This window comes from Ambystoma mexicanum, chromosome 11, assembly GCF_040938575.1.
Source record: "Ambystoma mexicanum isolate Mex_15411 chromosome 11, UKY_AmexF1_1, whole genome shotgun sequence".
NCBI classification, from domain to species: Eukaryota; Metazoa; Chordata; class Amphibia; order Caudata; family Ambystomatidae; genus Ambystoma; species Ambystoma mexicanum.
In genome coordinates, this window is record NC_090934.1 from 849,251,297 (window position 1) to 849,274,730 (window position 23,434).

Below are 23,434 nucleotides of genomic sequence, written 5' to 3' on the forward strand. Positions count from 1 at the left end.
CTCCCGTGAGAGCAGATCGTCTCGGTAGGGAAGACGACGTGGAGGGCAGATGGACAAGTCGAGAAGGTCCGGGTACCACGTCCTCCGAGCCCAAGCCGGAGCAATGAGGATCATCCGGGAACCGAACTTCCGTAACCTCCGCAGCACTTGCGGGATGACGGGGAGTGGAGGAAACGCGTACAGCAGCGGGAATGACCACTCCACCACGAACGCGTCTCCTAAGGCTCCTTTTGGAGGAAATTCCCGCGAACAGAACCTCTCGCACTTCCGGTTGACACTGGAGGTGAAGAGATCCACTTGAGGGGTCCCCCAAAGGGCAAAGACCTCCAGGAGAATCTCCTGAGCCAACTCCCACTTGTGAGAGATCGTGCTCTGCCTGCTCAGAGCGTCCACCGTCACGTTTTCGTCACCGGCCAGATGAACTGCCGAGATCGAAACTTCCTGCTGGATGGCCCAGAACTCGAGCTGCATCGCCTCCCTGCACAGAGGAAGTGACCCTGCCCCCCCCCCCCTTTTTGTTGAGGTAGTGCATGGCCACTGTGTTGTCCGTCAGGATCAGGACATTCTTTCCTCGCACAGTCGGCAGAAAAGCCTTCAGGGCTAGCCTGACGGCCCTCAGCTCCAACAGATTGATATGCAGTTTGGACTCCGACGGAGACCAACGACCGCTGACTGTCAGCCCGTTGGCATGAGCTCCCCATCCCGTGAGGGATGCATCCGTCACGATCGTCACCTCCGGCCAGGGAGCCAAAATGGAGCCCCCTTCATCAAGTTGCCTTCGACGGCCCACCACAGAAGGTCCCGGGCGACCGAGGGCGGCACCTGAACCGGGTCCGACATCCTGCCGGAGGACTGCGACCATTGCATCTTGAGTGCCCACTGCAAAGATCTCATCCGCAGGCGAGCCTCTGGCACCAGAAGAATGCAGGATGCCATGAAGCCGAGCAACCTCAAGAACTTGAACGCTGGGAGCGTCTGGGCATGCTGAAACTTGTGCACCATCTGCTGAATGTGAAGAGCCCTCACCTGGGGAGGAAAACACTGCCCCAGGGAAGTGTCGAGCACTGCTCCGATGTACTGGAGCCGCTGTGTTGGTGTCAAATGGGACTTCTTTAAATTGAGGGAGATGCCCAGCCTGTGAAGGGGATTGGCAGGTGACGGACAGATGATCCAGGACTTGCTCTGGAGAGCTCCCCCTGATCAACCAATCGTCCAGGTAGGGGTAGACATGAATCCCCCCCTTGCCCGAGATGTGCTGCCACCACCACCATGAGCTTGGTGAAAACCCTCGGGGCGGAGATCAATCCGAACGGCAGGACCCGAAACTGAAAGTGCGAGTCGCCAACCGCGAACCTCAGGTACTTCTTGTGCTTGGGATGGATTGGCACATGGAAGTAAGCATCCTTGAGGTCGAGAGACACCAACCAGTCCTGAAGCTGAAGGGCCTGGAGGACTTGAGAGAGAGTAACCATCTTGAACTTGTCCTTCTTGAGGAGTTTGTTCAAACCGCTTAAGTCCATGATGGGTCTCAATCCCCCGTCTTTCTTCGAAATAAAAAAATAAGGGGAATACCATCCCTTGTTCCTCTCCGCTTCAGGCACCAGTTCTATGGCGCCTTTCTCCAGCAGGGCTTGAATTTCCTGCGCAAGGAGCGGATCCGGACTCTGCAAAGAGAGGTTCCCCGGTGGATTGTCGCGAGGCCTGTGCCGAAAGGGAAGACAGTAGCCGTGGGTTATGATCTCCAGAACCCACACATCTGAAATAATGGCACGCCACTCTACAAGATGCTGCGCCAGCCTTCCCCCAACTGGCGAACCATGGGACATGGCCTCATGACTGAGTGGGAGCGGCTGCGGTGTTACCTGAGGGCAAAGAGGCAACTGCCCGAGCGGCCTTGGCACCACGGGTACCCTGTCGTCCACCTCTGGTACCTATGCGTTGGCCTCTTTGACTGCCAGCTCCTCTCGCTTTACTGAAGGACGAGTAATAGCGAAAGGAACCACCCCTCCATTGCTGTCCCCTAGGACGAAAAGGCGGAGGTTGGCGAACTGCAGCGCCCAACGACTTTGCTGCAGCTTTTGAGGTCTGCAACCTCTCAAGGCTCTCGTCAGCCTTGCTGCCAAAAAGGTGTTCACCGTCAAAGGGCATGTTGAGGAGCCGGGACTGCACATCAGGAGCAAACCCCGACTTCCGCAACCACGCAAATCTGCGTATCACGGTGCCCGCCGCCATGGACCTACTGACGCATTCAGCTATGTCCAAACCCGACTGAACGGACTCACACATGGCATCCTTACCATCCTGGACCATAGCAAGGAAACCATCCCATTCGTTCCCTTCGGGAATATGTTCAGCCGCTAACGCAACACAGTTCACAGAGTGTGTGTGAAACGAGACAAGGCACAAACGGAGTTGGCCGCCTGAAGCGCCATACCACCAGAAGAAAACACTTTCTTCGCCCAGCCATCAAAACGTTTGTCGTCCCCCATCAGGAGGGATGGTAGGGTACGACGCCTGCTTTGCCGGGGCCGTGGCCGCCTGCACCACCAAACTCTCCGGAGTGGGGTGCCTGGTGAAGTAGCAGGGGTCGCTACTGGCTGGACGGTATTTTCGCGACAAGGACCTGCCCACTGCCGGGAGACTCTCCGGAGCAGTCCCAGCCGCCACCCTTCTCTGTAGAGCCATGTGAAACGGCAGTACCGGGTCAGTTGGGGGACCAACATCAAGGATGTCTGTGAGATCATCCTGCACAAACTCCCTTGGGGGAGCAGACCATCCCAAGTACTCGGAAACCCTAGCCATAAGGCGACGGTACGAGGAATCGGCATGAGAGCCAGGCTCAGGCCTACAAACCTCCACCTCCGGAGAGGTGTCCAGTCCACTGGCATCATGCAGTGACTGCCTCAAATCGTCAAACTGACTATGGCCCGAGACGATTTCATCTGGAACCTGACTAGGAACCAGGCCATCAGAATCCTCATCCACCTCCGAAATATATTCCAGGTGGCGAAAAGAAGGCACCCGAGAGTGCTTGCTCTTAACCAGAGCCTTCCTAGGGGGTTCCCCCGTGCCATGGGGCACCTCCGACACCCCGGCCTCGAAAGGCGTCGAGGGCGTTGAGTGAATCGGCGCCGGCGTCGAGAGGATTGGCATCGAGTAAATCGGCGTCGACGTCAGATGCAGCGCCGCCAGCATCAACGGCGTCGACACAGCCCTCGAAGCCGAAGCTCCGTGCGTGTCCTTCGACGACCTGAGCGTCGACGGCTTCGACGACTTCCTCGGAGCCGGAGCCTCGAGAAAGCCTGTCGACGCCCTCTACGCCTCAGACATCGATGTCTTCCTCGAAGACATCACAGGTGCACACGGTCTCGAACGCGTCGAGGACCGGGACCTGGAACGGGTACGTCGAGCACGAGTCCCCTTGTCCGAACGGGACCTCTCCCGTGACTCGTTCCGACCACTCTTGCGAGCGGTGTCTCTCGACCTCTCAAGACCGACCCCACTCGGGGGCGCGGACAGCTTAGTACCCTGCGACTCGAGAATCGCCAGCATTTTCTTCCCGAAGGAAGCCCATTCCTCTGGCGTCGCACGGCTGGTGGGGTAAGCGACGTGCCGGGCAGAGTCCTCAGAAGAGGACCTGGAAGACGACCGCTGTCGGCGCTTCCGAGAATGCCTCGAAGAGTTTGAGGAGTGGCGAGACCGACTACTAGAAGGAGACCCACGAGACTTCAGACGATGACACGGAGAGTATCCTCTTGAATCATCCATCGAAAGCCCCGCAGACTTCGACTTCCGGGGCTTGGACACCCAACCTACCGACAACAACTTCTTACGTTCACGTAAGGCTTTGGACGTGAGCGACTGGCAGTCGATCATCCGTGTCGTGGGCCTCCCCGAGGCACCAGAGGCAGACGTTGTGCGAGTCCGTCACCGACATCTTGGACCCACACTCCCCGCACTTCTTGAAGCCCGGACGCGGGGTCGAAGACGAAGTAGAAGACATCTTCACACGAAGGAGATTCTCACAAAAACGAACAGGTTTGAAGAACCGAGAAGAACAGAACTCCAAAGAGTCGAGGCGTTAACCGAGATTCACGAAGCAACACGTTCGCGGAAAAAACGGAACTGAGGCTACGGGCGTCGTGCGTCCTACTTATCACATCGGATGACGTCAGAGGAGGCCCTCGACGACGGCGCATCGACGTAGGAAAAAGTTTCCGAAGCAGCACAGCTGTAGTGATTACCTGTCATAGATATGGAATACGTCGGAGGACCCAATCCCCTCGAAATGTGTCTAATAACACCCAACAAATAGAGGTTCACATGTGCTAGAGTAAAAATGAAAAAGGGGGTGGGGGATACCACACTAACAGCATGCCAGAGATGACCAAAGTGGGCATCTTGACCTGATAAGGAATATAGGCAATTGTGTTTGGCAAGCGTGGGCAGTGAATCTCATGTAGCTGTCTGGCGGATGTCCGCGACATCGCTCTGCAAAGCAGAGGTAGTCCCCATATCACTAATATAATTAACTTGGGGACTCACAAGCCAAATTGTAGAGCAATGCAGAGGACATAACACCTGGACAGGGTCATTGTGTTAACAGTCTTGCCTGCGTACCATCAAATTCATGTCCTTTTCCTTAGCCTCTGCGACTTTGATGCTGAAAGCCCTGATGAAGCCCGGTGCTTAGTTGGTGAAGGGTCAGATGAAGCCTGATGCTTATTTGGCGTTTTCACGCTCTTGTGGAGAGGTTTGAAGACTTTTGCAACACACTCCCTAACCGCGTTATAGTGCAACAAGTGGCAGAAAACACATTAGTCAGTATCAGGATCCAAGCACCAGACAGTATGTGTGCAGGTCTGAGACAGTTTTTGATTATTGCAGTCGTTGGAGTGTCTGAAATCCCAAGCCTTCATGAGATGACATGATGCAGGTGAAAATCAACTAAGTAACTGGTGTTCGAAAAGCAGTGTGAGGAAAAAAGTTAGACTTCATGGGGTGCAGCTGGCTCCATATATACTACCTCTGACATCACAGTCTGAGTTTCTGGGAGCTGAGGAGTGAAAAGATTCAGATCTTCATGTAAGAGCTTGCAATGAATGCTAGAATTGAAAAACGTGAATCAGCCTTAGCCACCAGTTGAGGAAATAAATATCATCTGTTGGTATATTTAAAGCAAGATGCATTCCTGGGAACTTTGCATCTCTGGAATCAAAAGACAGAAAAGGCTGTGGTATGGTCAATGGTTTTGGACCAAGAAGGTCCTGATCTTGCCTGATGCCCATCAACTATAGCCAATGCTACATTTTCACTGCTTCTGGGAGGGCAGAAAACAGCCTTGCTAGTCTTGAACAAATAGTAACCATAAAGACTAATTGTACAACCAGTGCATATAAAGGAGCTTTGCTCGACATGAAATTTTGCAGACCAAGCCGAAAGCTGGACAAATGGCTAAGGTCTAAAGAGACTTAAGCAGAGGTGCGACTACTGCATGCTTCAAAACAACAAATATTATGACATTGGCTAAATAAGCATTACATCTTTGAAGACGTGAGCGTCTACTAAAAGCCTTCAAGATGTGTTAATATTTTAGGAGGCTACATGAGAATTCATATCTGTAAAATCAGCTTTAGTGCCAAGCAGGGTAGATCGATTGTGCGTTGGCGGGCGGGCGGGCGGGCGGTGGGGGTGACAACGAGGCAGGCTGCACATGCTCTCAAGCAATTATTTTGTGATATGGCAGTAGCCCTGGTTCAGGGATTCAGAAGGCGATAAAAGGAACACCTGGGAAGAGAGCATCATCCAGCAAGCAGGTGCTTTCTCTAGTTTATGACCAACTAGTACATAGGGCATCAGAAATCTAACTTCAACATGAGTTGCAAACTGTAGCATCACATATAACCCATTATTCTTTACATGTCTTGTGCAGTCTCCTTAACTTGCTTTTATACAAATACCAAGCACAGAGCGTTAAGATACAGGTATGCTTGTATGGCACCATTTGGACTGAGGAGAGAAGAACAAGTTACTTTCTTACCTGGTAACATTCTTTCGATGGGATGGTCCTCCGACGTATTCCATATCTATGACAGGTAATGTCCGCAGCTGTTTCTATGACAGGTAATGTCCGCAGCACAGCTGCGGACATTACCTGTCATAGATATGAAATACGTCGGAGGACCCAATCCCCTCGAAACATAGCTTTTGGTGGTAGTCTGTGTCAAGCTAAATAGCTCTGTTTCAAGATTTGTTGATGTCACGTCACTCACATGCCTAATCAAGTAAGGATCCCACTGTGTCCAGAAGAAACATTGGGCCTCATTACAAGCTAGCCGTACTGGCACCGTTTTCTGGACCACCTAACTCAGAGTTCTGTGGCCGTGTGGTGTTACACCCGCCAGGCCTGACCTGGCGGCCGTAACGCCACCAGCCGCAGGCTGGCGCGGAAACACCGGCACCATTACTGCATGGTGCCGGTGTTTCCGCAGCCCCCATTTACGTGGAGTGAGTAGCGGAATGACGGCGCCAGAATTACCGAACTAATGGGGCTGTAATGCCCTGGTAATTCCGGCAAGTCCCGCGGCGGTAAATCCCCATGTGTCAGGCGGAAGCCTGTAGGTTTTACCGGCACAGCAACCGCCGGACTCGTAATGAGGGCCATTGCCTGAGAACAGAAATGCACCATGATAAATGAAATTGTAGACAAGAAAATCACAAAATGAAAGCACAACTTGGAGCAGGGTTCTGCAACCTTTGGCTTTCCAGATGTTTTGGACTACAACTGCCATCAGTCCTACTCACCATAATAGTGAGGGATCATGGGATTCAATACACAATATATGGAGAGCCACAGGTTGCAGACCCCTGACAGACAATTCTGATGTTTATCAACATAATTGAGGTTGGATTACAGAAACATACAGTACTGTTAACAGTTCTTTAAAACTTTTCAATTCTCAATACCCATTTCAGAGGACCCAATCACAAGTATGCATAAAACGCAACAAATATATCCATGCTGATAAAGCCCTTCACAAGACCGCCAATATGCATGCCCTGATCAGGCTAACTGTTCTGGTGTCAAGTTGGGGATCGGCCTGGAGTGATGTCAACTGGGAGACTTGAACAAACTCCACAGCAGTAGAGGGTCCTGGATGACTAAACCATGCTCTGTATATCTTATCCTATGTAGGTTTGAGGTGTAAAGCGACACATTCTGCAGACAATACGTTAATTGATTCGTTCTCTAGATTGCACAACCACGTTCCGTTATTATTTGGTACTTGAACTTGCTATTATGGTTAAAGATGGAAGGGTGTAGGACAAGAGTAAAGCCAGAAAAGCAGCGCCTGACTATACCAATGCTGCGCTCAGGTTGCAAGTGGCATCTTCCCTCCATCGGACATACCATCTAACACAGTTTGATCCTAGCTACTTAAATCAGTATATTTATTGCATCAACGATTGAACAAAAATCCCCCATTCCTTCCATCACATTTTTCTCCCTCCCTCCTTGATTTACTCCCATTTACCTACTCCTCCTCCTATGCAAACCATAGATTTGCCAAACTCAGAAGCCTTTCCTTCCCTCCAACTTATCTCACCTGCAAGTTAGCAACCACTTCCTGCATTTTTGTCCGACTGATATCCAGAAAGCTTTCAATTAGATCACCATCAATAAATCCTGTAGCTGGCTCCGTCTTGCGTTCCGTGTGAAATGATCTCCAAGTAGAGGCTCAAGTTAAGAAGCAAACAAGTTTTGTAAAAAATCTGCATAGTCATTACAAGTATTCAGAAAAAAACGAATGTACCACTCACAATACAGTACTACAAGACTTGATGTCAACCCCATCAAATCTACCATATTCCTAGTACTGGGAGACCCCCACAGACACTTCAACTTCAATCTCTGTTAACAGATGGGTAGCTTCCCAAGCAAATCCTTGACTACTTTTTCGTGGAAGAATTCTCAGGCAAACAATGAACATTTATTACAAACTGTTTAATGCTGGAAGTATCCCCAGACACAACCATGTATTTCCACAACTGTCAAGTGCTGGAAGAATCACACAGGAGCACCCCTACCACTCTGTATGTACTGGTAGGCTTCACATGGGTATCCTGCAACGCCTTCCAATCTCAGCTGTCAGTCTTAAGGCACATGCATCACTTGCTTCACACTCTCCTCCAAGCACAGATTCATTCTCCAGCATTGGCATCTTCCTAGAATGTACATGCTAAGATATTCCCCATCAGTTTAGAAATCATCAGTAAAGCCATAACATTACACAACAGATTTAATCCATAGTGCATTAACCTCGTCTTGGTACCTCACCCCTCTCCACCTCCCCAAATAAGTGTGGAATTAGGCTTTGCTACTGGAATTAGTTTTCAGATTTGTAGAAGAGTCCTATATCATGGTGTAGTCAAACATCCAATCCTCAATGAGGAAGTGGGTGGTGTGGCATGCTGGAGTGAGGAGTCCGAGACAGGGGAGGCATTTCAGTATGATTTTTATTTAAAGAAAGAAGAAAACACCTACCTTTCCCAAGGTCCAGAGGGTTGTCCCTACCTAACCAAGGAAGTACTGGGGGCGTTTGTCAGGATGGAAGGCCAAACAAAAAATCTCCTCTACTCTAACCCTATCACTAAACTAAACAGAAAGAAACCTAGATGCTACCAGAATGACGACTCCCTTCTTTTGGTTCTGCAAGGATCAGCCCTAGGGACAAAGTCGTCCAAGAATTTTTATTTCAGTTCAGTTCGTTAAGAGAAAATCCAAGAAGTACTGCCTCCCTTCTCCTGGCTGCACAAGTCCAGCCTTCTCTTGACAGTCCTGTACAACCTTTAACTTAAGCTTCTGATACAACCAACACAACCCAGGAGAATGACTCAGTTATCCGGGTTCCGTGACTCAAAGTGCTCTTCAATCCATTTTTCACAATAGTTCTTATGAGCCCTTCTAGCTCCCTCCAGGATTATCTGAAGGCTCTCTTGAATGTATCACACCCTTTATCTCTGATGTCAACACTTTCTGAGATGAGGGATACTGCTCCCTGGTTACTGTTGGAACAGTTATTGAGATGTGGGAGATTCCTTTCCAGGCGTTCTTCATAACTGTTCATATTTTTGGTGCAATAACTGGAACAAGGGATATCACCTCTGAGGCTTTCATCACAATTCCTATCCTCAATGCAATTACTGAGACGAAGGAGATCACTCCCAAGGTTTGCTTCACATGCCCCCCGAATCCCCTACCGGATCTCCCAAACTTTCCTCTGGTCGGAGCATGTCACCAGTTCTTCCTGGGGTGTCGGGCTTGTGTGTTCCCAGTGAATGCTTGTTCGGCTTCGCTTTTCTCTCTATGCAGTCCCACAGGGCCTCTGTGGGCGTTCCAGGCAGGCGATATTGGCATAGTTGTGGGACCACTCGTCCACCTCAGAGGTCACACCGCAGTCTCCTGTATTACAGCTTCTAGTTCGGCTTGCTCTCGCTCGACCATAGTAGGACTCTTCTGATGCCGCCGGTGTCCAGCCAAAATCTGGGTTGTTCCTTCAACTGCCCGAATTCTCTCCCGTTTCGAATCTCCGGGGCTGACCAGGCTTCGCACCTGTTGCTCCCCTTTACGGAGTCCTTCTTAGCTTTATCTTGTTAAGCCGGGACCTCAGCAGAGTGCCATAGCCCATTGCCTGTACTTCCTCTTGCCTCCTCAGGACCACTGCGTCCCCACATCTTTCACGTGTTCTGCATGACTGTGAATGATGTTCTTCTCAGTACCTACTTGGACTGAAGGTTCAAATTGATGGTATTTAATCTTACAGGAAGAAGATAAGGAGTTATCACAGTACTACTGTCAGCCTCGACAGACCTTAAGGGTTTCATAGTTTGTAGGGCCGGAGGGTTAGGGAGTTCCATCATGTAACAGGAGTCCTTGTCCCCATAGGGGGGAGTCTCTCCCTCCGAGGTCCTCTTGCTTTTTACCCCCTCTAGGGGGTTCTATTGGGTAGCTGCCTCACCTCCCTAGCCTCACAGGGAAGAGTTCCCCTTGAGAAGAAGTGACGTGATCACATGAATCATCACAGTGGTTAAATGAAAGACAAACGTTGGCGAAGATGGTAGAGGTAAGTACCCAATTATTTTCCAGCATTGGATCCAGCAACAGGTTTATAAGCTTCATTACAATAATAAGCAACAGCTTAAGAGGGAATAGATGTGAGGCTAGAAGTTGAAACCACCTGTACTATGATATCCTAACATGGAATCTACTTTTAGACAGTAGTAACAAGGTGTGGCGGGTTCCGAGCAGCATGTAACCAGCGTTGAACACTGCATTGGTTGCCTTCTTAAATAGCACTGTTACCAGACCATGCACAAGTACTTCCTGTGGCAGTAACAGTTGCAACTGATGATCCAGCATGAGATCCTCAAATTTAAAACAGAATGCCTTTGACAGACGATACATTTTGAAAAGGTGTACTGACATTCTAAGGTATTTGGTCAAGTTTATTTATTGGTGTTTTGTATGGCACCATTTGAGGCCACAGGCGATTTGTAGTGTCTCCATGCATTGGGAGGGTATTGTATATTTATACAGCGCCCTTTCCCCACTTGTGTGGCCTCAATGCGCTTTTTTCTCGGTTGAACGCCCTTGGTGACCATAGTCTATGTGGTTGGTTTAGTTTAGGAGATGCGTGTTTGCATGTTACCGTTCTAGGACTTGGGTAGCTGGCAAGGTGCGACTAAGCAGCCCAAGAGAGGTCAGACACATGGGTGGGTGCTGGTGAGGGTTAGAGATAGCTTGCTATTGTTGAGTGTCTCTATGTGAGGCTAGCTATACCAAGTTCCTTTCGGGTGGTGGTCGCTGTATGCTAGTGGCAGAGGTGTTGAGGTACGTCAGATGTTTCAACCTGGACGGCTATGTGTGCACTAGACCGGATGTGCTTAGCCGTAGGCGTGTTCTATCATGCATGGATGCTTGGCCATGCCTGCGGCCCGTGTCCACGCTAGGGGTGTGAGATATACATACCTTAGGCTGCAATGTTGCTCCAGGTCTATACAAGGGGGGTCTGGCTTTCATAATGAAGTAGGTAACCGCATATATTAAGCCCAGACGGAGGCTACACCCGGAATTTGAGAGTCCTGTCTGGTGGGAGAGAGGCCTACACCCAATAGTGCATATTTGGATACAGGCAAAGGACGGCTAGAGTTGAGAGTCCCGCATGGTGGGTGGGAGGCTCACTCCCAACGATTTATTCTGAGTACCAGGACTTGAGAATCCACAGCAGGAACTGAGAATCCTGTAAAATTGGAGGGAGGCCCACACCCAAAACGTGCAGCCTGGATAAGAGAGTAGGCACAGCCAAATCTGAGCGTCCTGCACAGTGGGAGAGGGTCTTCGCCTGACAATGCAATTTGGGTGAATGACTAGACACTGCCACAACTGAGAGTCCTGCCCAGTGGGAGGAAGGGCTGAACCTTCCAACGCAACCAGAGTACAGGACTAAACAGAGCTGGTGCCCACAACTAGTTGACAACACAAATCGGAGTATACAACTAGACAGAGCCAGATCCTACCCCAGACAGCGCTGTGTGTGTACAGGACTAAGCACGGCTGGAAACCTAAACCTAACAGTGCAAATATAAGTACAAGACCAAACAGAGCTAGAGCCTACAACCAACAGTGCAAATTGAGTACCCGTCCAAGGACAGCTAGATTCGAAAGTCCTGCACAATGGGAGAGGGGATCGCACCACAACAAAGCAACCTGTGCACACGACTCCACTCATAATAGCAAGAGATGGAGGCTACATCTCGAGTTGGGAGTCCTGCAGAGTGGGTGCAATGCTGGCACCTGTTCACAATTCTGCCCACTTGTGGCACATAACAATATTCACTGTTCATCAAAGTGCTGCACATACCAGCATTCACAACTCTGTTTAAGCGCGGCACCTACCAGTACTCTATACTCCGTCCGAGTGAGGCACACACTAGTATTCACAATTCTGACCATGGGCGGCACCTACTAGTTTTTAATGTCACATCTAGATGCGACGCAGGATGGTGCACACAATAGTATGACCTTAGAGGGTAGGGACTAACGTTCATAATTCTTGTCCTAATGTGGGTCAAGCTAGTGGTCCCAATTACGGGTTAGGGCAGTGTAGAGTGGCAGGGTTTGCCGGAGCAGAGTAACCGCTCCACTCCGTAACCATGCCCCCCCCCCCACCTCATTTGTTGGTTGCTGCTGGGTGATGAATAAATGGAGGGGATTAACCCTAGGTTTGTGTCAGTGCAGGGGGCTATGCTTGATAGGCCGTGGGTTTCAGCCTATTGTATAGTAGGTATCCGTAATGTCAGTGTCATCAATGGTTTGTTGAGCCTGGCTTTCAGAAATAGGTTTGTGGGGAGGCACTTATCTCATTGGGATATGTCCCTTCTGTGGTCTGGTGGGCAGGGTCGGGGAGAGTAGGATGCAAGTGTAGCCACAGCGAAGGCTGCTGGCTTAGCTTGTGTGCCTGATGGGTTGGAATGTTGTGTGTGGGGTGATGGTGGATCAGGAATTCCACAACTAAAGCTGCTGGCGTACCTGGAGTTCTAGTAGGCAGGCAGTGTTATTGAGCGTTAGGTGGTGGTGTGTAAAATGAAACAGCTGCGAGAGCTGCCGGCCACTAAAATATGAAAGTGGTGCATTTTTATTAATGGTGTATTCACGGGGTGGAGTGGCTTAGGAGAGTATTGGGAAGAGGCAGATTTTAAAAGCGTTCCTGAATGTGTAGGGGGATGGAATTTCAGATGATTGGAACTTGGACAGAGAAGGAGGAGCCGCAAAGTCTTGTCGAGTTGTGAGGTGGGATCACTAGGCGAAATGTGTTGCGAGATCTGAGGTTCCTGGAAGGTCGGTAAGGGACAATTTTGTATCGCAGGAATTCAGGGCCAGTGTTGTGGATTGCACGATGGGTGATGCACATGGCTTTGAAGGTGGTGTGTCGAGCAATAGGGAGCCAGTGGAGGACTCTCAGGGTAGGGCTGATGTGCTCCCTGGCGGGTAGGTTAATGAGAAGGTGTGCTGCTGCATTTTGGATTCTTTGGAGTTTCCGTAGTTGGGATGCAGGGGCTCCTAGATAGAGACAGTTTGCGTAGTCAAGGCGGGAGAGGATGATGGAGTTGATGGCCAAGAAACGGTGGGGATAGGTGAGGTAGGGGAAACAGAGTTTGGATACGCTGGTGGTGTTATGGGTGAGGGATAGATCTAAGTCTAGTTGGCATCAAGATTTTTAACCACGCTAGAGGGTGCTGGTGTTTGTTCTAGCGAATCGGGCCATGGGATTGGTTGGGGAAATGAGAGACGTTTTCCCACAAAGTAGGACTTTGGTTTTCCCAGGGTTGAGGATGAGATGGTTGGTCGTCATCCCGTGATCAATATCGGAAAGGCATGATGACAGGTCCGGGCGGCCGGGTCCTTAGGGATTTTGAGGATGATCTGGGTATCATCTGCGTAGTTGTAGCAGGTAAGGTTGTACGAACGGATGATTCCGGGGATGGGTTGTGTGCAGAAATTGAAAATTAGCAGTGACGTGGATGCTCATTGTGGAACCCCTTTGCAAATTGGACGAGATATGGATGTGAATTGGTCAAAGCGCATGATTTGGGACCGCTTAGAGATGAAGGAGGAGATCCACAAGAGGGCTGTGCTTGTGATTTCTAGTGTTTGTAATCTGTCTAAAAGAATCATGTGATCGATGGTATCGAAAGCTGCGGAGAGGTCTAGAAGGATGAGAACCGTGCAACCGTCTGCGTCAGCTGTTCTTTTTAGGTCATCCCAGATGGAGACTAGGGAGGCTTCTGTTCCCCTTAGTGGTCGGAAACCGGATTGTGCTGAGTCTAGGTGGTTATTGGATTCAGCAAATTGTCCGAGCTGTTTGTAGGCCGCACGGTCAATCAGTTTGGCGATGAAAAGCGTATTGGAGATGGGTCGGTAGTTTTGGGGAAGAAGTGGGTCAAGCGTCAGTCTTTTGAGGATGGGTTTGGTGTGGGATGTTTTTAGGGCTTTCGGGAAGGATCCTGAGGTGGGTGGGTGGTTAAGAATTGTGCGGGCGACGTTACCTGCACAGGTGGCGGTTAGTATTTTCTTGAGCAATGTTGGTGGGCATGGATCTTCTGGAGAGCCTGACGGGCGGCTGGCCGCTACCAGTGACAGGAATTCTTGGTGTGTGTGATGGGAGAGAAGGAATCAAAAGAAGAATGTGATCAGGCTTGGGTTCGTACAGTGTGACAAATTGGGTGTTGGCCGCTGACCACTGTGTTGAGAGGTATGGTGAAACAGAGTGCTGAGTGATCACACCATGAGAGGGAGCGCAGCGGTTGGGTGGCTATGTTTGTGGTGCTGAATATTGCATTGAGGGTGTGACCGCTCGTGTGGGTGGGAGTGGAGGTGTGATGTTTCAGATTGAGTGGGTCTAGACTATCTGTAAGTGACCTGGTCATGGGGTTTGATGGGGAGTCGAACCATGTGTTGAAATCTCCTAGGATGGTGAGGGTTGGGTGTTGGATGAGGTTGGTAGCCAGAGCTTCACCAAATGTGTCTGCAAAGTTTTTGTTATAGCCCGGGGGTCTATAGAGGAGTAGGAAGCTGTGTAAGGTGGATGGTGCGAGTTGGAGTTTTAACAGGAGGGATTTGTAGTCGGTGGTGCTGGTGGAGGAGTCCTTGGTTAGTATCTTGAATTGGTCTTTGTGTAATATTGCGAGCCCACCTCCCCTACGAGATCTGTTCCGAACAGTGAGATTGTAACCAGATGGGAAGGTCTCATGAAGGGGAGGTTCATAGTCGTCTGAGAACCAGGTCTCAGTAATGAAGAGGATGTCTGGGTTTTCTTCTGTTATGAGGTCGTAGATGTGGAGTTTGTTTTTGATAAGGGTGCAGGATATTTGGAGGGTGGGTGTTGAATGGGGGGGGGGCGGTCTGCATTTGGGAGAGACAGTGGAGGGGAAGGAGAAGAGGGGGTGTAGTGTGGGGATGCAGGAGTAGTTGGGTTAGGGGAGAGGGAGGGGAAGAGAGCTTGGACTGGGTTGGGGGGCCGGCGGAGAGGTTTTGCTCCTGTATTGGGTGGCAGTGGTTGAGTACTGTGTCTGAGAATGGGAGATGCTAGGGGGGCATTAGGTGGCTGCGGTCTCGCCCTTTCCTTGCCTTGTATGCGGTAAGGGGTGTGGGAGAGAGTGGGTGGTTCTCTAGTGAGGGGGTGTTGGCTAGAGCTTCTCTTGCTGCGCTGAGTGAGGGGAAGTGGCAATTGGGCAGGGCCTGTAGGTGGATGCAGGTAATGTGAGTGGACTGTCAGGGATTGTGTGTTCCGTGGGTGTGAGCCATCTGATCCGTCTCTCCATCTTGCTGCTCTTAATTGTGCAGATCGGGATGTACGGGTAAGGGAGAGAGTTACAGTTTGAGGTGGGCGGGTTAGAAAGGGGCTGGGGCAAAACAGGGTGGGATAACAGTTGGATGTGTGCTGTGGAAGGAGAGTGGACTGTGTGGTAGAGGGGATAGGGAGCGAGAGGGTTTCAGTGGGGCTAGTGGTGTGCCAGTGAGCTGCAAGGTTGTGGCAGGCGAGTGACATGGTGCCTCGATGACTGTTACAGATTGAGGACTGAGTTTCACGATGCAGGATTGGGTGTAAGGTAGAACAGGACTACCTTTGTGTGCGAAACAAGACACAGCCAGAGTTTGTGATTACTATATAGTGGGAAAGGGGCTACTCCTAACAAGGCAATTGGTGTACAAGACTAAACACGGCTAGATTGGAGTATCCTGCATAGTGGGATAGAGGGCTACACCTAACAAAGTAATTTGTGTACAAGACTAAACACAGCTACCTAGCAGTGCAATTTGTGTACAAGCACAGCTACCTAGCAATGCAATTTGTGTACAAGACTAAACACAGCTAGATTTGAGAATCCTGTATAGTGGGAGAGGGGCCTACACCCAACAATGCAATTTGTGTACAAGACTAAACACAGCTACCTAGCAGTGCAATTTGTGTACAAACACAGCTACCTAGCAATGCAATTTGTGTACAAGACTAAACACAGCTAGATTTGAGAATCCTGTATAGTGGGAGAGAGGCCTACACCTAACAATGCAATTTGTGTACAAGACTAAACACATAGATGGCCCATGTTAATAATCCTGCTAATGTGGGAAGGCTTCCAGAGTAGAGTGATTATTCTACTCCTCACGCTGGCCGACCTATACCTTATTTGTCGTTGCTGGTTGACGGCTGGCCTCCGGCTTCCCCTGCGTACACCTGCAGACACGATCTGGAGTCGTCTCTGTTGGAGCCGCTCTTTGCCTTGGGGCCCTTAGCCACAGGGGCTGTTGGGCAGAGGGCTGCCCTGGGAGGGTCAGTAATGGCTTCTGTACTGACCTATCACGGGTGGAGGGAGGGCGGGAGGGAGGAGGGAGGAGAAAACCAAGCCAGAAGGGAGAATGCCTCGCTGCATGTAGGTGCAGGGGGCCAAACAAACTGATTATTCCTGCAAAATATGAGGCCCAGAGGGACCCAGACACACTAGCTCACCTGATTCAGCCCCAAGAATGTAAATGCCCCGCACTAGCAGTGCCGGTGGCTAGGCCTCGCTGAGGAGGCTCAGACAGCCAATCATGGATGGAGGGAGGGCCGGAGGCGGGAGGAGAAAACCAAGCCAGAAAGGAAAGGAGAATGCCCCGCTGCACGCAGGGGCCAAACAAACTGATTATCCCTGCAAAATATGAGGCCCAGAGGGACCCAGGCACACCAGCTCACCTGATTCTGCCCCAAGAATGCAAAATATCATGTAAGCAGTCAAATTAGTAAAGTATAATTGGATGGGGAAGAAGTGCACAAGCAATAATAATAAATACAAGAGCATAAGCAATAAGAGCATATATTAGAGAGTGCACAATGTAGGTGCAGGGTCCTAGAAGATGAGGGAGGAAAAGGGGAAATTACTTATTAGTTATTTTCTTCCTTAGTTATTAGTTATCCTCTCCTCCCATATAGGGAGAATTTAGAGAGGCAATATGCTGCGAAAAATTGCAATCCACAAAACAAAGCAATGACAAAATACTTGTTCCATAAAGAAAGATCCATTTGAACCCCTCTTCTTTTTTTGCTTTCGCAAGATGGACACACTGGGAAGGTGAAGAGGAATCTGTGAAAAAAGCATCCATAGAAAGAACATTACTGTGCATCTCCCCACCAGATTCCTCATCCAGACTCCCAAAGTAGTACACAAAATTTTATGTGGGCTAAAAGTGAACAATCTATAGCTGAAAGTTGAGCAAGACTGCTTGACCAAAGCAGGCCTTTCTACCAGCTAACAAATCCAGACCATAATGCTTGGAAATGTATGCAAAGAGGACCAAGTTGCTGTCTGGCAAATGTCTACCAGTGGCACCTCCCCCCCATCCTCTGCAATGCTGATGACGCAACAACTCCCTCTGGTGGAGTACGCCCTGTGCCTTGACAGCAATTCCCTGCCTACTTTTTCATAACTTTCTGTAAAGCTAAGCATTACTGAATGTGGCAGCGTCTGTTTTGTCACAGCCTGTCCCATCCATACCTGGGAGAAGGAATCAAAAATCTGATCGTCCTAGCGAAACAGCACTGTCCCCCGGCCATGTAAAAACAAAAAAAAATCAAAGCTCTGTTGGGGTCTAACCAGTGAATCCTCTCCTCAGAAGTAGAAGTCAAAAAAAGACTACTAATTGAATTTTATGGTTAACATGGAATTCTGACATAGCTTTTGGTAAAAACAAAAGTCTGACTCAAGTTTGACTTTAAGAGTGACTTTTTCCCTTCTAAAGGAGAAGAACAAATTACCTACCTCTGGGTAATGTTCTTTCTGATGGATGGACTTCCCACGGATTCCTAATCTATGATAATCCTATCCCCAGCACAGCTGTTCTCTGAAACCTTTCAGGCGTCGGGGGGCACAACAAGGCTCTGTGTAAGCTCCAGCCGACGTGGAATAAGTTACTTACCAATGTTGGAGGACAGGAGTTATAGGTATCTGTCAGATTCACATGCTGCACGAATATTCCCCCTTGTCAGGCTGGGAATCCTCAGTGACAGAGCAGTTTAATGTTTAACCTGAAATTTCAGTCACTTCAGTGTAGTCACTCTTGGGTCAAATTGGCCACAACCAATGGAAAGGGCTCCCTTAGCTTCACCCCTGGTGGCCATCTTCAGATTTAGAATATCGCACTTAAAGCGGCAGTATGAGCCAAGATAGAGCCAAGCGGGTCGCATGTGAATCTATACATCTTCCATCGAAACTCAATGACTTTCAGTTCATAAAGGATTGGGACACGTTTACAATGGATGTAACTTCTCTGTACACCAACATCGTACATGCAGCGGGCTTGGAAGTCATTGTTCCAATTAGGAGCGGACACTGTACAGGTGACAGGGTCTTTGTACTTCTACTGTTGAAACTAGTACTAATGAACAATTTCGACGAAAAATCATATCTACAACTGTCGGGAACTAGTATGGGGGCAGCGATGGCACCTACCTACGCTAATACATACACATGCTCTATCTAGAAACTGAACATGTTTTGAACTCTGAAATGGATGCAGCATCTCTCCACATCTTCGTGAGATATACAGACAATGTATTTGGAGTTCAGAGGGGACCTGAAGACGAACTGCACAGGTTCTTTGAGATGATTAATAACATGCACCCTCGGATACAATTCACAACACAGTTGAGCGACAACAGAATAGATTTTCTGGACGTCAAAGTATACTATGAGGACAATGGCCTTAACACCAGGATTTTTACCAAACCTACCGATAGAAATAGTTTACTGCTTGTAATCCGTTTTCACACAAAGCGTACGATTGACAGTGTACAATTTAGCCCGTTTTTAAGGGATAGGAGGAACATATCAAATGAAGAGGAATACAAGAAACAAGCAGTGGAGCGACAAACTAAATTCTTGCGGAGGAAATAGAACACTGACCTGATTAAGGATATATCAGAGAAAGTTGAGAAAATACCAAGAGAGACATTACTCACATTGAAACCACTGAAGGCAAATTTACCACCGGTATGTGTTACGACCCACTCTATGCAAAGCATTAAAATCAAGAAAATAGTCGAGCAGAGTTGGACTATTATGCTAATGGACCCCACTATACCTAGGTGTTTTTCCAGTACCTCCTACCTTCGTTTACATGAACAGTCAAGCTCTCAGAAACACGCTAGTGAGAGCAGAGCTACCCAAAAGGAAAACACCAAAGGAACAACCTAGAGGGAAACAACCCTGCTGTATTTGCCAGCATTGCAGCAATATCATCTGAGGCAATAGAATCACACATCCACACTCAGGGAAGGTGATGGAATTACGACACTCATGTACCTGTGACTCGAAGAATGTAGTATACGCACTAAGATGTCCATGTGGATTTTACAATGTGTTAATGACAATGCGGAAAGCAAAAGTTAGATGGACTGAGCACAAGTCGAATATACGAATGAAAAATCTGAAATCACCAGTAGATAGACATTTTCTGGAAGCAAGACAGTATAGCACAACTGAAATGTGTGATATTAGAACAAGTGTCAATGGGGAGCACGGGTGGCGATCTGCACAAGAAGTTGCTACAAAGGGAGATTGCATGGATTGAGACATCGCATTCTCTTGCCCCGCGGGGGATGAATAGCGAGTGGGAATGAATGTGCGTTTGTGTAAACTGGGTAACACCCTGGTTAGAATGTGAGCAGACCTGCTGCGTGAGAGGTTTGGGGCACACGTGACTGAACAGTGATATGTACAGTGAAATGAATTGACAGATTGACTCAGCTCATGTGGAGGTGGCTCTTGTATTAGCCATGGGAGGATGATGTGGACGTTGATGGCTCTTACAGTCACAAAGGTCATTGGTTCTACTCACAATTTTTTGATAAAAGTAGCAAAGAGATTCACCTTGCAGCACATTTAGTATGGTCTAGTTCTGCCCAGAACGGAGGGTAGCAGAGCCTGCAAATGAATAATATAGTATCCCCCATTGAGTGCTATATGAGCATAATTGAATGTTCTTGAGCCGGGTGAACCCAACTAGAAAATCATTAATGGAGGATTTAGTGCCTTTTTATTTGGAAAACTGTCGTCTTAACCATGACATCTATTCGAGATAAAAGGTCCTATTCGGAAGAGAGGCGGACTCTATCCATACGATTAGGTCCGTTAAAGTATTACTGCTTCTGTAACTTCGGTTCGGTGTCCGTGCTTAAAGCTACAAGCCCTAAAGGAAGATGGCCGCTGCTCTCGTTCTGCATGCAGTGCACATGCGTAACATTGCTATGGCAATGACAAGTATTTACATGGAGTGGGGCACCTGACCTGTTTCCTGTGTGTTTGAGTTGACCGTTTGTAGGAATACAGTGGTTTATGTAGAGGAGAAGTGTTGGATACTCTCCTTTGGATTTGTAAAGTTTCCCTAAATGTTTGGTGTCATTTTTATTTTAAAAACAAGGAACTGGGTGTGACAGCAGTCAATAGCCGGTCAAGTGGCACAGCGAGTAGAGCTAACGCAGGTTCGAATCCCGGCAGGGCCAAACTCAGCCTTTCATCCTTCCGAGGTCGATAAATGAGCACCACACACCGTGGGTAATAATAAGCAGCGCTCAGATAACTGAGGGTTCGTAGCGCTATATAAATGCCAAATTATTATTATTAACAACTACCTGCAGGTTCTAGGCCGGCCCCAACACATCCTCCCCTCCTAGAACTAGATGGAAATCGCTCTTCTCCTTGAAAATCAACGGCTCCAACCCAAAACGTTACCCGATCACCTTCTTTGTCATAGATTTGATTACATCTTGGACATGAAGGCATCTCTTGGTAGGGGAGTGTACACCCAAGGCGCTTTGACAACTCAGACATTGTTCAGTGCTGAGGATGTTTTCAGCAGGCTTGGTGCTGGGACTGTAGCGCCCATATGCAGGGTTGTCTGGCACCTAGACCCTTCGGTCATCAGTGGTTACAGGCCAGAGTCCAAAGGCATGTGGGAGTGGTCTCCTGCCGGTCGCAACAGACGCAGCAGGACCAGTCATGACCTCGGCCAAAATCACCTTTGCCAACAAGGCTGAAGCTGTTGGCACTGTGACAAAGATGTCCATCACCTGAAGGTGAAATGTCTTCTATGCCTCTTTAGTGGAGGACTGGGTTGGAAAAGGAACTTGTATCTGCCGTTCCGGGGAGTACCTGGAGTGATGGCTCCTCAGAGGATGAAGAGTGACGGTGGAATGAACCACTCGGAGAGCGGGACCTCTTCTGGTGCTGCTGCTGCTTCTCCTCCTCCTTTTCCTCATCTTTGTGCAGAGCTTTTTTTTCTGCAAAGTTCATGCCACGTCAAAGAAGAACATGGCTCCACACTCTTCGCCTTGTGGATGAAGGTGAAGAGCTTTGGCAATCTTTCCCAGGGGGCCTTTGGGTGCATGGACCAGCATGATCTACCGTACTGGGTGTTGTGATGCTGGCCCAAACAAAGATCTGGTGCAGATCCGAAACAAACATCTGCTTGCCACCAACAGATTCGTTAGATTGGGTGGAGAGACGTTGGGTGAGCTCCCGGATGGGGAAAGTCTTTGGGCGGGGGACTTTAACTCCGTTTTAGACCCTACTTGGGATAGGGTAGGCAATACTGCACTTTCAAACAGCAAATGCTCCACTAAGATACAAGGTATGTTTATGGTGTGGGGTATTGAGGACATATGGAGGGTGCGGAACCCGGGGGTGAGCCATTTTACACATTACTCAGCGCCGCATGGCTCTGCTGCCAGGTTGGATTACTTTCTGGTGTCTCAGATCATTATGGGCCGGTCTGAGGGGGTAGACATCCTGGCTTGGACTCTTTCGGATCATGCTCCCGTCCTTCTGTCTTTCCGGGTGGAGGGTCAGGGGAGGTCTAGACCCCCATGGCGGTTTAAAAGGGATGAGCTCTTGGACGGAGCTTTCAGAGAGGAGTTGGGTAGGGCTATAGACGGATATTTTGAGATGAATGCAGGGTCTGTGGCTTCGGCCGGTACATTATGGGAAGGTTTCAAATGTGTGATAAGGGGGGGGGGGAGTGTGTGGCAAAAGTGTTGGGAATATTGAAGATTTGTAGGGACTTGGCAGCTGTTGAAGGGGAGTTACGAGTCTTACAGGTGGGGGGGGTCCACTCCATCCAAGGCCCAGCAGGGGAACATCATGCAAAAACTGCAGGAATTCCATGCACTAGCCGAACGGGAGGTGAAGTATTTGTGGGATAAGGCGGCCCCTCGTAAGTATGGAGAAGGTCAAGCCCCGGGTCGGTCGCTTGCGAGGGCCACCCAGATTCATGGCAGAGAAAACAGGGTTGCGGTAATCACGGATCGCCAGGGTGTAGACCACTTTGATGATGAGGGGATAACTCACGAGTTTCAGGAATTTTATAGTCTGTATGCGTCCCAGTTGCAGTCCGCATAGGCCATTATTGATGCGTATTTGGATCAGGTGGGCCTGTACTGGTGCTCTGAGGAGCAAAGGGAGTGGTTGAATAGACCAGTATCTTTAGATGAGGTGGTGGGGGCCATTAAATCATTGCAGGGCGGGGGGGAGGGAAGGGAGTCACCGGGCCCCGACGACTTTACTGCCGAATTTTATAAATGTTTTGCTGATAAATTGGCTCCATACTTATTGCCAGTATATCAGGAGGTGGTGTTGGTGGGCCGGCTGCCAGACTCTCTTAAGGAGGCTGTGGTGGTGGTATTATTAAAACCAGGGAAGCCTAGAGGCGATTGTTGTTCTTACCACCCGATTTCGCTCATCAATTTAGATAAGATCGTGGCGAAAATTATAGCGGCCCGGCTGGCCCCTTTGATGCCGATACTGGTGAGAGCTGATCAGGCGGGTTTTATATCAGGTCAGTCAACCTCATTCGGGCTGAGGAGGATGTTTGGCTTGATGTCTGCGCTGCCGACGGATGAACCGGTGGTGGTGTTGTTGGATGCCACCAAGGCTTTTGATTCTGTCGAGTGGCCTTTTTTGTTCGTGGTTTTGCATAGGATGCGTCTTGGCGGGTTCTTCATTTCCTTGGCGTCGCTGCTGTATACCAATCTGGTAGCTAGGGTGAGGGTGAATGGGCTGACCATGGGGTCGATATCACTTGAGCGGGGGAGTCGCCAGGGCTGTCCACTATCTCCTCTACTGTTTGCCCTGGCGATTGAACCGTGGGCTGAGAGGGTAAGGGATCTGCATTTGCATCGGGGAGTCCAGTTGCACACACATAAGGCAGTGATTTCACTTTACGCAGACAACATGGTCTTATTTGACGCCATCCAGAGGTCAACCTGGACCCCATAATGGTAGATGTTCAACAGTTTGGCAAAATCTCTGGGCTTAAGGTGAATACGAACAAGTTGGTCATATT

The 23,434-nt window shown here is 49.2% G+C and overlaps 1 protein-coding gene across 1 annotated transcript in view; it reads right to left on the reverse strand.

Annotated features, from left to right (window-relative positions):
• The window catches only part of DDB1 (damage specific DNA binding protein 1), a 1,539,839-nt gene that overhangs the window by 42,558 nt on the left and 1,473,847 nt on the right, over positions 1-23,434 (reverse strand). The window contains exon 26 of the mRNA XM_069623834.1: positions 7,608-7,731. Within this exon, the coding sequence (XP_069479935.1) occupies positions 7,608-7,731 (124 nt within the window). The remainder of the gene's footprint in view (positions 1-7,607; positions 7,732-23,434) is intronic.